The following is a 12,203-nucleotide window of genomic DNA, read 5'->3' as shown; positions in this document are numbered from 1 at the left end:
TGCTTTTGTTCATTTGTAATCGTGCACAGTACATGTCTCCTAACGCTTTTCGGGTCAGACACTCAACTATGAAGCTGCTGGAGATACATTTTTCATACGAAACAGATGGGGCGGCTTTCACCCAGTACCGCGCCCATGGGGAACTACAATGGTATGTTACCTTCTTATTTTCGATATTGTACTGCGTAGCGTTTATGATAAACCAGGATTCCATCGATACAGGCATGATAACTAGGTAATAATAAGCCCCTGCGCTTCGTTTGTAATTCGATAGCAGCAGAACACTTGATCAACTTCCAATAACATTTGCTCGAGTCGTCCCCTATTCTATTCGTCACTACTTTTATAGTCGTTAGCCACTCCTGGCCACCTACTTGGTACTGTACGTGGGGTCGAAATCTTATATTCCCTCTGATCTGGTCGTCCTAACTTTAACATGAGGGCCTATATTAAGGTTGCAATAATGCCTTTCATGAAATTGGACGGCGTCGGCCATTTACTACACTTCTTTTGTGTGCCACACGAACGTTCAGGCTTTTATAGGAACCGAGGCCCTCTCTGACGCACTACTACTTCTGCTTTGGCAGAGCACAACTCGCTGGCGCTCAGGATTGGCTTTTCACACTACATCAAACACCTTAGACCTGGTTCTCATTAGCTTGTGAGTGGGATTAACGAGAGCCTGAGCATGGACCTGAACATGTTTATGGAAAATTGTACACTTGGACTGAGCAGAGATGGGCAGGTTAGGAAAAGATATCATTGGAGCCTCTGATAACCTCTCTAACACAGTTCCAGACAATGCCGATTCCAAAGAACAAATCCTTATTTCACCCTCCGCTGTGGACAAAATGCCTCGAGGAATCACGCTGGCTAGCTCCCTCGACTGACCGCGTAAGAACGGAAGGAACTTTAACACCTGTGAACCGTGAATGAACATTTTGCATCTAGTATGAAGTGGACGGCATATACAGGCCACAGGATCTGGGCGATTTGTTGAAGGGGGAAACGGGAATGCGGTGAGATCCTTGATCATGTTCCTCTTGCTGATCATGCTTCTGATCCTACTATCTTATTAGAGTACTGTTATCTGTTCACCACAAACATTCTTCGGTCGATGTTGGCGTATGTGAGAATCAGAGTCAGAATCCTCTTCATTGTCTAGCTAGCTCTGTACTGTCAGTTTCAGTTGCATCCCAAATGAGCAGAAGCTTATTGCTTAATTATGCGGTTGCCCTTCATCCAGTGCTGGGCTGCTGTAAGATACGGATCGTACTCGAACGAGGGATCTACGGAGCAGACCTTGGGCGATTAGAGAGACCTTACAAAAGACAACGATGACAGCCCACCGGGGGAAAGTGACGCATCACGTGGATGGTATGTGAAGGCATTCCCGGCCAGGCAGGGCTCTCGGTAACACTGTCGCAAGAGTCCCCTTGTGTCCCATCCCATGTATTGCTGGGGCACGGTCGGAGCACGACCCGATCAGCCCGTCAACTAGCTGCCTTACTTTAGAAATGCCACGGGAACTCAAGGCTCGGAGCCGGTCCTGCGCCTGCTCCAGGGAACTCTCACTAACAACTTGAAGATATCCAATGGGCCTCGAATGGCACATGGATTCATAATATATATTTACTCTCTAGAGGGCCTTCCGGTGTAACAGACTTGGCTGGAGGTCTGAAATCTACTGGCACTTTATTCCAAGTAAACTTATCAAGAATCTGGACTAATATACACAGATTTCAAGAATGCTGTTTTGTCCATGATACATATTATATAATAACTAATTAAATGGATATATTATAGCTCTTACTACCTCTATCTTTATAACGGGACTAGACTACTTGGTAACCCATGGCCTGTCCTTAAGCCACAAAAGAAAGTACAGAAATTGAAGGCAGCTGCACAGGAGAGCACAAGGTATCTGCTACGACCAACGTCTCATTTTGATTACACTCTCGGGTTTTCCTCTCCGGCAAGCAAAAGGCCCCTTGATGGCCACGTGATAAATCCGTTCGCGGGGGTCCACGATCTTTGTGGCCCCGGAATCCAAGTCGATTCATGGTGGGGTTGCATCTGATATTGATGATCGTGGTGCGGACCAGCCAGCGTACCAACAACATGTCGAACGCCGGTGAATGACGGATCCAAAAGGGCTGGCTGATCGTCCAACCACGGGCGCACGAAGCCACCAGCAGATCAGATGTAACATTTCGTCCATCGAACGGCGGAGAAGAATCAAAAGTATAAAACCCGCCGAGCCATGGGAATTCAGTCAATAGATATCCCCTTCCGAGCTGGAAATAGCCCATGAGGAATTAGCGGCCGCCTTTCCAACCTTTAAGGTTTTGGCTTGGTGGCGACGACCACCACATTCGCATATTAACCCGGCAGCACCACGGTGGTAATCTCATTTGGCGAATGCCCTTTCTAAAATGGGACCTGATATGGAATTCCTACCCGCGCCGTCGCCTCTTCTTGCAAGATTGACTTATACAGCTGGCAGTGCAGGATGACTTCCGAAGAGAATCGTTACTGGAGAAATGTGCTGACTATCGTGCCCATCGTCGGCACCGCCCTGGCAACCCTGTCCTATGTTCTACGGCTTTACTCCCGTCGCTTCACAACCGCTGGGCTGAAAGTGGAGGACTGGTTGATGGGCGCTGGGTTGCTTCTGTCGTACTGCGCTACTGCCTTTGTCGTAGACAGTGAGTCGGCGAGACCCCTCCAGGCCAGATGGCTGGCACGCCGGGCATACTAACATTCCTCGGCAGCTGCATTCAATGGCGTTGGCTTGCCAGTCGCTGATCTGCCGCCAGACGAACGGCGACGAGTTCAATTTGTATGTTTCTCCGCCCCGCGAACTCTCCACGAAACCTTCCGCTGATATGATATGATGTCTGCAGGCGTCGTGGATGATCCAGAAATTTTGGGCGCCGTCCGCCGCGTTTGTGAAGATCTCTATTATCGTGTTCCTGAAGCGGCTGCTCGGAACTGTACGCGCGTACGCCATTATCTCGAATATCCTGATCATATTCATTAGCTGTTGGGCCCTCACAGCTCTTCTTGTCAACATTTTTCAGTGCCGCCCCGTTCAGTACTATTACAACAAGGAGCTGCGTGGACATTGTATGAGTGGACAGCGACAGTTTTTCCAGACAATGGGAGCCATTTCCTTGATAGAGGATATTATTATTTTATGTCTGCCTATACCTATTATATGGGGATTACATATCACCTTTCGACAGAAGTTTGCAGTGATACTCCTGTTTTCTCTGGGTGGCCTGTAGGTTTTCCATGGTGGTGCGTAGGGGAATAGTGCTAACTGCTCGACAGAGTCTGCATATTCAGTTTAATGCGTCTGATTGAATTCCGCACGTTTATTACTACTGATTTAGCTTGTGAGTAACAAATCTTTGCAGTACTTTTGGTTCTATTGACTAAAGGACACAGCATCGAGTGCCAAGGAATCTATCTGGACCTGTCTCGAACTTGATATCGCTATAATCTGCGGTTGTCTTCCGCTGATGAAGCCTCTCATCCAGGGCTTCCTGGGCAAGGTCCGAAGTAGGGTTTCCAAAGCCCGTTCCCATCCATCATCCGGCACGAAGCCGTGCTACCCTTCGAGCGCCACACACAATAATGATGGTTTTCGACAACTTGATGACGTGCTGGATTCGCAGGCGTCCAAGAATCCTAATGTTATAGCCGGTTCCAGTCGATGGAGCTCGGATGTTGAACTGCAAGGCATCGTGGTGCGCACATGGATTGAGCAGGATGTTGACCGCCCGCACACGGTAGACTCGAACGAGACCAACCATGGGCATGTGTGGCCTTGATAACTGTAACTGCAGCATGTCAATCCATACTAAATCTACTATGGATCTTCGCAGCTACATATAGCTATCCGCAGTGGTGGACAGAAGCCTCGATGGCGCGACCACCGTGCTCGGTACATTACTCACGAAAGCCGTCGCTGTCTTGGGCGTCACGATTCCTCGTAGGACGTCCCTATCCGCCCACTCGGCCTACTTCGTATGCGGGTTGACCTATGGCTCGCGTTTGCTTCTGTTTGGCAAATCAGATCATACGAGATAAATGAGGGGGGTGAGAAGTGGTTGCTGAAGCCTACTCCGCACCTGGAGGGGATGTCAACGCCCAGGTACGAATAACTGGGTGTCTCCACGACCCTGGGACGTATACGTTTAGATCGATATAGTCCACCTAATGCCATCATTAGGATGATTGAATCGATTACGCCTTTCTGCACAGGAGTCTATGTTCATGAAAGGGCCTGGTTTCGTTCCGCGGGAATAAACCTGCAGAGACTCCACAATGCTAGCAGGGTTCGCACCAGTGCGAAACCCTTGATTATACCCTCCATCTCCCCGAGGCTCTCGAAACCTGGAAGAACACCCCACCGTCTGGGATCTGCCGGCGAGATGCCTCTTGCGCCGATCTGCGCCCCCGAGTGTTAAGGGCAGGCTAATTCCGCAGTGGCATCCTGCCATTATCGGGTCCTGATGTACTTTATGCAATAACGTAATCCACAATCGCGCGGACCATCCTGTAATGCCATATAAGAGATAGCTTTTCTATACATGATATCTCAACAGTTACATCAATGTTACGAACCCCCGTTAGTTAACTTACTAGCGAGGCGGACACGCCAGGCAGAAGGCGCCGGTAACGACTACGCCTGATCAAATGAGAACTCTAGCTACGGCAGAACTACAATCTGCCAGGAGACCGGCCAGAACGGCTACGCGGCACTGTTCGGCTCTACTTCTCTTCTCTCGTCCAGGACCAGTTGTTCCCTAGATAGTTATGGACCTGATACCCCTCGACCCAGTTCGAGGGTACGTATACTAGTGAAGCTAAGCTAACAGGGACAGGGAAGCGATCCAAGGGTTTGACACATTGAGCACCAGTCAGTACGAGTGTTCGACGACACTACGCTGCAACCCATGTCGCAAGCCTCTGCAAGTATGCAAAACACTCCTCCCAGGAAGGATGACTGCGACTCAGAAGATTAGAGAGAAATCCGCATGCTGAAAGCGCAAATCCTTGAACTGAAGAGCTACATTGAACAAATCGCCGGACACACTAGGGTACGGGGCAAGGAGGTCGATGACCGCCTTGGTCAGCTGGAAGCTCAGGTAGTAGCATCCGCACCGGCCTGCACGGCAACCGGTTTGAAGTTACTCAAAGTAGAGCTATTCGACGGGGCTAGGTCGAAGCTCAGAGGATTCTTTAACTCAGATAAACATGTATCTCGGTATCAATAAAGTTGAAGTTCAGTAACAAAGCAGACAAGGTCATCTTTGTAACCAGCCACCTACGAAGATAAGCATGGAACTGGTTCGGACCGTACATCCGGGAATATTATGAGAAACCAAAGGAGCAGTGGAGTATCATCGCGGTCAACATTTTCAGATGCTATGACAACTTCCGACACAATCTTGAACGAACTTTCGGAGACTTCGATTCGGAAGCAGCGGCAGAGGGACGACACAGGCGACTCAGGCAACCCACCACAGCGCCGGCATATGTATCGGAGTTATACCAGATCATCTCGAGCATGAACTGGAACGAGACGGCGTACATTTCGGCCCTCATCAGCGGGCTAAAGGGTCACGTCAAGGATGAGATGGCGCGGATGGAACGACCAGAGACCTTAGCGGAGGACGCAGAGTTAGCAGTCAAGATGAGCAATCGATACTTCGAACGACAACTGGAACGAAAAGAGGTTGATGTCTGGAGACGAGGCAGTACAAGACCTCAAGGGCAGTCCAATACGAGCAAGCCACGAAGCGATCCTAGGGTTTGACACTGTGGTGGTGCCTTAATAGTGTTAAGCACTTAACACCAAATTATTTTATGATAGCTATATAACTAATTGGTTCTCCTGGTTCCAAGGAACTGATTGCATATTGTACAAGCTACAAGTACATTTGGGGTTGGAGGCAGTGGTCTAATTCTGTCAACCGACACGTGATTTATGAAATGGCTGCCGTCGGAACTTTTGCCGTGGAGGACAATCCGGTAACGGACACAGTCGCTCACCTCGGCAATATTGCCTCTTCTGCGGTGCTCCGTAGCTGGCGTAATTCCCAATTTCTCCAACTTCCATTGCTGGTAACAACATTCGGACCACCCGACAATTTCCTCACTAGATTGCTCCTGTCTCAATTGCAACAAAGCCGACATGCGTTCGCCTGGGAACTCGGGTCGTTTTCCGCATGTCAAATTTGGAAAGTCTCCTAATACTCTCACAGTGTCACTCGTAGGCGGTGCAAGGTCAAGTGTGATGAAATTAAACCTGTCTGCGGGCCATGTGCTAGAACAACCCGTGTTTGCACATTCACGTCCAGTCCCATCTTTCGCCACTTTGACAGTCAAGATGGCCAAAAGGAGACTAGGAAGTTTGGCCAACAGCGACGTTGGCCCTCTGATGAGTATCCACTCTTTCGGTCGGAGAATACTTGGGTCAAGGTACCACCATCCCGTCGTAAATTGCTCCACATCCTGCTATCCCCCCGCTTAAAAAAAAGAAGGGCCGGAGTTGACACGGTATAGTCACATTTGTCGAAGCGTCCAGCCCCTTCGTGGACACTGGAACCAGTTCATTAGACGATGCAACAGCCCATTCTCCTGCCTTGCCCAGTCCCTCCATTACAGATGAACATGAGTTGGCCGAATATACGTCCCTCCTAGTTCCAGAATGTGATCAAGCTTCCTCAGTTGGTGGGAACACCGCAGAAGGGGGAACCGGTGTTCTCATCGCACAGCTACTACATTACTTCACGAAATCTCCCGCGCAATGGTAATCCCGTTACAAACTGCATTTAACTCCCTCTACACGTATGGCTAGGATGGACTTCTTCGACTCGAGCGCGCACTTCTCGATTAAAGCGCCTGTGATGGCGGGCGGCGATGGGAACGATGTTATCAGCCTCAGTATGCTCTTTGGCCGCCAAGCATTTATGTCGTACCTCAAGTGGGACCAGGCCTGGTTTCAACCGCCTCAGGTGAAGAATAGCTATTTCCGATGGATTTCCGAGGAAATCGGTTGGGAGTTCTAAAGTTCTACGACGATTCTACTATTCACTTGAAGAAAGCTATTGTCTTCCAAGATGTAAGGGTTGACTAGCAGCTTCCGCGAGCCAACAGGAGGGTATTCTTGGTTACCGCAATACTCTTGTGTCTGCGAGTTGATTGGGACTCCCAGCACGGAATGGAGGGCCCATCTCAGCGCTCTGCCTCTCCTGCATTCCAGCCTCACGGCCAATACAAGCACATTCCTTCAAATTTCCCGTTCCGTCTTCTGGAGTCTTGCACGGCAAGGTTGCCAGATCTGCTTGTGAGTGTCATGACATCCACCTTAGCCTTCCTCACTACTCCGTTCTCTGCTCTTTGCTGACTAGACATAGTCATTAGTGAGACCCAGACTCGGTTAGATCTTTACAATTTCGAACTTTGGCGATATTTCGGCCTCTCCATAGACACTCACAGACTGCTATTATCACATCCTCCCGGGAATTAATGAAACACAGATCATACGTCGCTTGAAGCGGACATATTCAGCAACGCCCTTGTCTGAATCGTTGGAAAATTCTTAAACTTTCTCACCTCCGGCGATAGCTTGAACCCCGGCGACCAGGCCACAGCGCATGAATTGGGGCGACCCAGGACCTACTTGAAAGGTGGAAGAGATTGGAAGTCCAGTTGCAGACTTGGAACAGCTACCTGCCTCCCAACTTTACAGGATGTGCCCGGAGAACTATAGATCTGTCGGGTCTAGCATTGGGCATGAGTGCCTATACTGAAGCCCTCGATGCCACTTTATATACTACTCCGATGTGTGCTGAGACAATGCAGACCTACCATATGGCTCGCATTCTTCTGTTAATGGACAAACCACAGGAGCCTCAGCGTATTCGTATTCTTCACTTCCCTGGCGACAGGCAAGGTAGGTAGGAAGGCATGCTGCGCATGGGAAAATCTAAGCGAAAAAGGAGGGATAAGAAGTAACATACGAGCGTAGTCCGAAGCAGTATAGAAGCATCCAGCGCCACCACTATGAAAGAATGATTTATTATCTGTTTCTGTCTGTATCACCGTCAACCCCTGTGGAGTAGGTGATCCCTTATCGTGATCCTGCCATCAGGCGTCCGTTGATGCATGTATTCCAACTTAGCCTTCATTTCCATCGATGGAATCATCGAAGTATTATTTAATCTAAGCGGACGAAAAATATTCTTTTCCATATTAGTGGTCCAGTCTCTGGCCTGTCAGCCGTTCGAGGACGATACCAGCCCAGTCCATGTTGATCTGAATGATATCGTTAGGGACGTGCAGGACGATAGAAAGTGTATATATCTTGCAGTGCACAACAGGTCAAAAAGAAAGAAGTAAAAAAGAAAAAAAAAAACAGGGCGTGCACCATACTCGAACACGTCCCCCGGCTGTTTAACCAACGGTTGCGGGAAGTCCACAAAACAGCCCGAGAACTCATCATACCCTGCTGGTCGACCGTAGTCCCGTAAGGCGTGATTCGAAAACGAGTATCCGAAGCCAGCTGCGCTATCACTATCAGCATCCTTCCCTTCACACACTCCTGCAACTATTAGGTAGTTTTCGCGGTGTAGATGATGTTGACAAACCAGTATGAGTAAGAAGCATCCTCAACGTAATCCCACTCTTCTTCTCCAAAAGCTCCCCACCACGTAAGACACGCACATCCTTCAATTCTGGACAGAGCCGCTCTACCGCTTCCGCATCATCAAGAGAAATATGTCCGCGCTCAACATGTGGCATGCAGCAGATAGCCATGATGAGTTTCGTGCATGATGCAATCCAGAACATGTCCCTTGGCTGAACTTGTGCAATCGGTTGTGTTTTACAGTTGAAGTGCAATAAGAACCGTTTCAACCGTGACTTAATTATTTCAATCGCGACCAAATCCGTTGGCCCATGTGAACTGTGTGCCGACTTGTTTATTCGATCAGTCTTGCCCCTTCGGACATTCTAATTATTTTGTACCAATATCAACTCCTCAGTCTATCATACTTCATGTTCTGTTGCCAATTTCGATGAACATACCATGGCCATCACTGTGATCAATTGATTGGTTGCCGCTCATACCGAACAACTATCTAGCTACGCATTCCGCTTCACAAGAGGCCTGCGGGTGAAGAGTGGCTACGGAAACAGCGTTGAGCCTTTTATCAGGGACCGGCCGAACTTGCTTTTCAGACTGTGAGCGTTGATACTTCTTATATCAGGTTTATAAAATAAGAGAATCAGAAGTCAAATCATGATCAGATGATAGGCTTCGCATGGAAGGTAGTAGGTGGAAAACATGATTATCAGATATACAGATCCTCGCTCTACGCTGTTGCTTCCTCTTTGATAGGCACAACATGTGTTATGCATTGGCAGAAATGTATTAGTCCTCATGATTTCATTACATTCAACTTGAGTAACCTTGTCGCTCGTTATTGGTACCATGAACGTTGGTCTGGTAGGTGAAAAGAACAACTATTTAGGCGTTGTAGTTGTCGACCTGCTCTGGCCGGTATCGCCGCCGGAGGGGCTTAAGCAGATTGCTTGTGTTCAGCGCAACCAGCTTACTTGTCGGCATTAGAAACAACTCGTCGATCTCCTCCAATGTTTTGTCTTTGGTCTCGGGCATAAAGAACAGCTGGTAAAAGAAGCCTAGCGCGGCCAAGCCGCCGAAGAAACCGATTGTCAGGCCGGTGTAGGTCATCGCTTTCTGCATCCCTTCGAAGTTGTATGTCACAATGAATGACCACAGATAAAGGAATACAGAGCAGATCGCCATGCCCTGGCTGCGGGTGTTGAAACTAAAGCTCTCCGCTGGCACTACCCAGGTCAGGCACGAATATGCCCCGAAGAACGCCATGTACAGCACCAGACCGGAGAAAAACAACCCCAAGGCCGTTGCCTTATGCTCATTGAAATAATCAACACCATTGTTCGTGTATAGGTAGCCGACGCCCACCAGCGCCAGACCCACGATGAACATCAGGATGTTTTGCGCCCACACCCGGCGCCCAAACTTGTCCATCGTGAACACAGCAGGAATTGTTCCCAGGAACAACGCGCCACCGCCCACCATCGACATCAGCACTGACTCGCGGTCATCAAAGTTCATCTTGGCCATCAAGTTTGACATATTGTACATCACCGCATTGATGCCCGTCATCTGCCCGAAAAATATCATAGCCGTGGCATATACAAGCGCCCGTCGGTTGCGCGGCGTCCTGCACACCTCCAGATACCTCTGATGCCATTTCACGTTCGCGGACTGGTCGACATCATGTTTGACTGTAACTTCCATCGCAAGGTACTCGTCTAGGCTTTTGGGGTCGGCCATGTCGCGCAGCGACTTCCACACCCGCCACGCGCGCCCGTACTTGCCCTTGGATGCCAGCCAGCGCGGTGATTCTGGCAGGAAGGCCATCCCAACCAGGAGGATCGTCGAAAACAAGAGAGACGAGCCCAGCATCCAGCGCCAGCTGCCTGACGGGACGTCAAAGAATACGCCGCCGGCGGCGTATCCGATGATCTCTCCGAATGCGATCATCAGCTGGTATACCGACACCAGGTTGCCACGCACCTCTGGCGGCACACACTCGGAGATGTAGATACCGACACAGCCGCCTTCGATTCCGATACCGATGCCCAGAATGAATCGGCCCGCAAACAGCATCCCCACACTACGGGAGCCTGCACACAGTCCACTGCCCAGTGTGTACCACAAACACGAGATGATAATCGAGTTGCGGCGTCCGAAGTAGAAGTTCAGCGGCGTCATGATGAGCGCGCCGGCCATGGCGCCCAGCGGCATCAGTGAAGAAATCAGTGAAATGTCGGTCGCCAGTTTCGGGTCGTCCATGCTTGCCCACTCGCCTGACGCGATGAAATGCTTGCGGATACCAGGCAGCGCGCCCGAGATCACCGACTGGTCTAACCCACTCAGCATGCCGCTGAACGCCGCGAACACGCCCAGTGTGATAACTAGCGTGCGAGGGCTCTTCATGTGCACTGGTATCTGCGCGAACGCTATCCGGTCATACAATGGTTCGTTGTCGAGATACTGATTGCTTTGCAGATCGCGTGCCTCGATCTCGTGCTCACGCTCCTCGGGCGTGAGTTCATCGCTGAACTCTTTGCCAATGGCGTCAGGCTTTTCCTCATAGTTATCGCCCATTTCGAGTCTGTCGAATCAATATGATAAAAAGATTATGTGTGGTCAGGGTGGAAGAAAAATAGTCAGACGACCCCAATGCCCTCTATATAATGCCTGTTTAGCCGGGAAGTTTGTCTGCGGATTATTGTACTCCGTACCATTATCCCTCTCTCCAATCCCCGGCCTCCCTGTCCCAGACCCCACTTCCTCGACCCCACAAGTCCCCAGAGTATCCGATAATGAAGTCCTTTCTTTCTCTTCTGGAACCAAACGCGGTTGCATCAATGTGTATCAGGTTTGTTTTATTATGGGGTTATGTGAATAAGAAAAGCAACGCGCCTAACGACTATCAAATCCAACCCACGCCATGGAGAAAAGGTTCTTTTGATCGCAGCGAGCGTGAAAGGCTCGACGTCAAGGGCTCTTGAACAGCTAACAGAAGTCGGGTCGATTAGAAATACGGGACCCCCAGAAACCCTCAAGGCCCAACATGCCTAACTCGATTGAGTAGTAGGAAATGAGCGACGCCCCCAATACTCTGAGTCCAGTTAGCAAAGAAACTTCCATGCCCTCCCCGCTCGGAAGGAACGTGCACGGGCAAAGTTTTACGGGCTCACACCCAATTGCCAAGTCGGACGGCTCAGCAGGACCGGGGTTGACTGGGACCCGAGTAATTTTCTCCGAAGACTGCCCGGTCGGAACTGGAAGCACACTAAGTACTCTGCCACAATATGTAATGGGTAGACTACTCGAAGCATTTGAGAAATACTAGGCGATACCTTTGTACCTAAGTGTGCCTCCCCATGGGGTCAAAACGACTGGGGCGTTTCTCGGCCTTATTCGAGGTTCTCGAAGATCCCTAGGCCTAGAGAAAAGCAGAGATTTAGATTCGCGAAGAGGATCTCGAGTATGACGTTGTTGCAAAGAATCCCGCTTGACTTCATTCCACAGCGGCTCAATTTCATTCTTGCGGAGAGCGTCAATA

General features: G+C 49.8%; 4 protein-coding genes across 4 annotated transcripts; 2 read left to right on the top strand and 2 right to left on the bottom strand.

Annotated features, from left to right (window-relative positions):
* Positions 1–2,512: 2,512 nt before the first annotated feature.
* Positions 2,513–3,839, top strand: BDQ94DRAFT_180930 (uncharacterized protein; the record flags this gene model as incomplete). The annotated part of the gene is made up of 5 exons (XM_026773771.1): positions 2,513–2,708; positions 2,775–2,842; positions 2,907–3,286; positions 3,337–3,401; positions 3,454–3,839. 5 exons carry the CDS (start codon positions 2,513–2,515, stop codon positions 3,837–3,839), a joined length of 1,095 nt encoding a protein of 364 aa, XP_026623931.1.
* A 4,432-nt stretch (positions 3,840–8,271) lies between these two features.
* BDQ94DRAFT_172674 (uncharacterized protein) lies at positions 8,272–8,835 on the bottom strand (the record flags this gene model as incomplete). The annotated part of the gene is made up of 3 exons (XM_026772008.1): positions 8,272–8,334; positions 8,436–8,620; positions 8,667–8,835. The coding sequence occupies 3 exons, from the start codon at positions 8,833–8,835 to the stop codon at positions 8,272–8,274; spliced, it is 417 nt and encodes a 138-aa protein (XP_026623930.1).
* A 404-nt stretch (positions 8,836–9,239) lies between these two features.
* BDQ94DRAFT_148149 (general substrate transporter) lies at positions 9,240–11,910 on the bottom strand. The gene has a single exon (XM_026767145.1). The coding sequence runs from the start codon at positions 11,237–11,239 to the stop codon at positions 9,548–9,550; it is 1,692 nt and encodes a 563-aa protein (XP_026623928.1). The 5' UTR covers positions 11,240–11,910; the 3' UTR covers positions 9,240–9,547.
* Positions 11,151–11,639, top strand: BDQ94DRAFT_65430 (uncharacterized protein). The gene has a single exon (XM_026776265.1). It carries the CDS (start codon positions 11,274–11,276, stop codon positions 11,541–11,543), a length of 270 nt encoding a protein of 89 aa, XP_026623929.1. The 5' UTR covers positions 11,151–11,273; the 3' UTR covers positions 11,544–11,639.
* Positions 11,911–12,203: the final 293 nt, after the last annotated feature.

Source organism: Aspergillus welwitschiae (assembly GCF_003344945.1).
Source record: "Aspergillus welwitschiae strain CBS 139.54b unplaced genomic scaffold BDQ94scaffold_27, whole genome shotgun sequence".
NCBI lineage: Eukaryota > Fungi > Ascomycota > Eurotiomycetes > Eurotiales > Aspergillaceae > Aspergillus > Aspergillus welwitschiae.
This window is presented reverse-complemented; position numbering and strand designations above follow the sequence as displayed.

Coding starts and splice junctions, on each gene's coding strand:
- BDQ94DRAFT_148149 (XM_026767145.1), bottom strand. CDS start 11,239: ATGGGCGATAACTATGAGGAAAAGCCTGACGCCATTGGCAAAGAGTTC.
- BDQ94DRAFT_65430 (XM_026776265.1), top strand. CDS start 11,274: ATGTGTGGTCAGGGTGGAAGAAAAATAGTCAGACGACCCCAATGCCCT.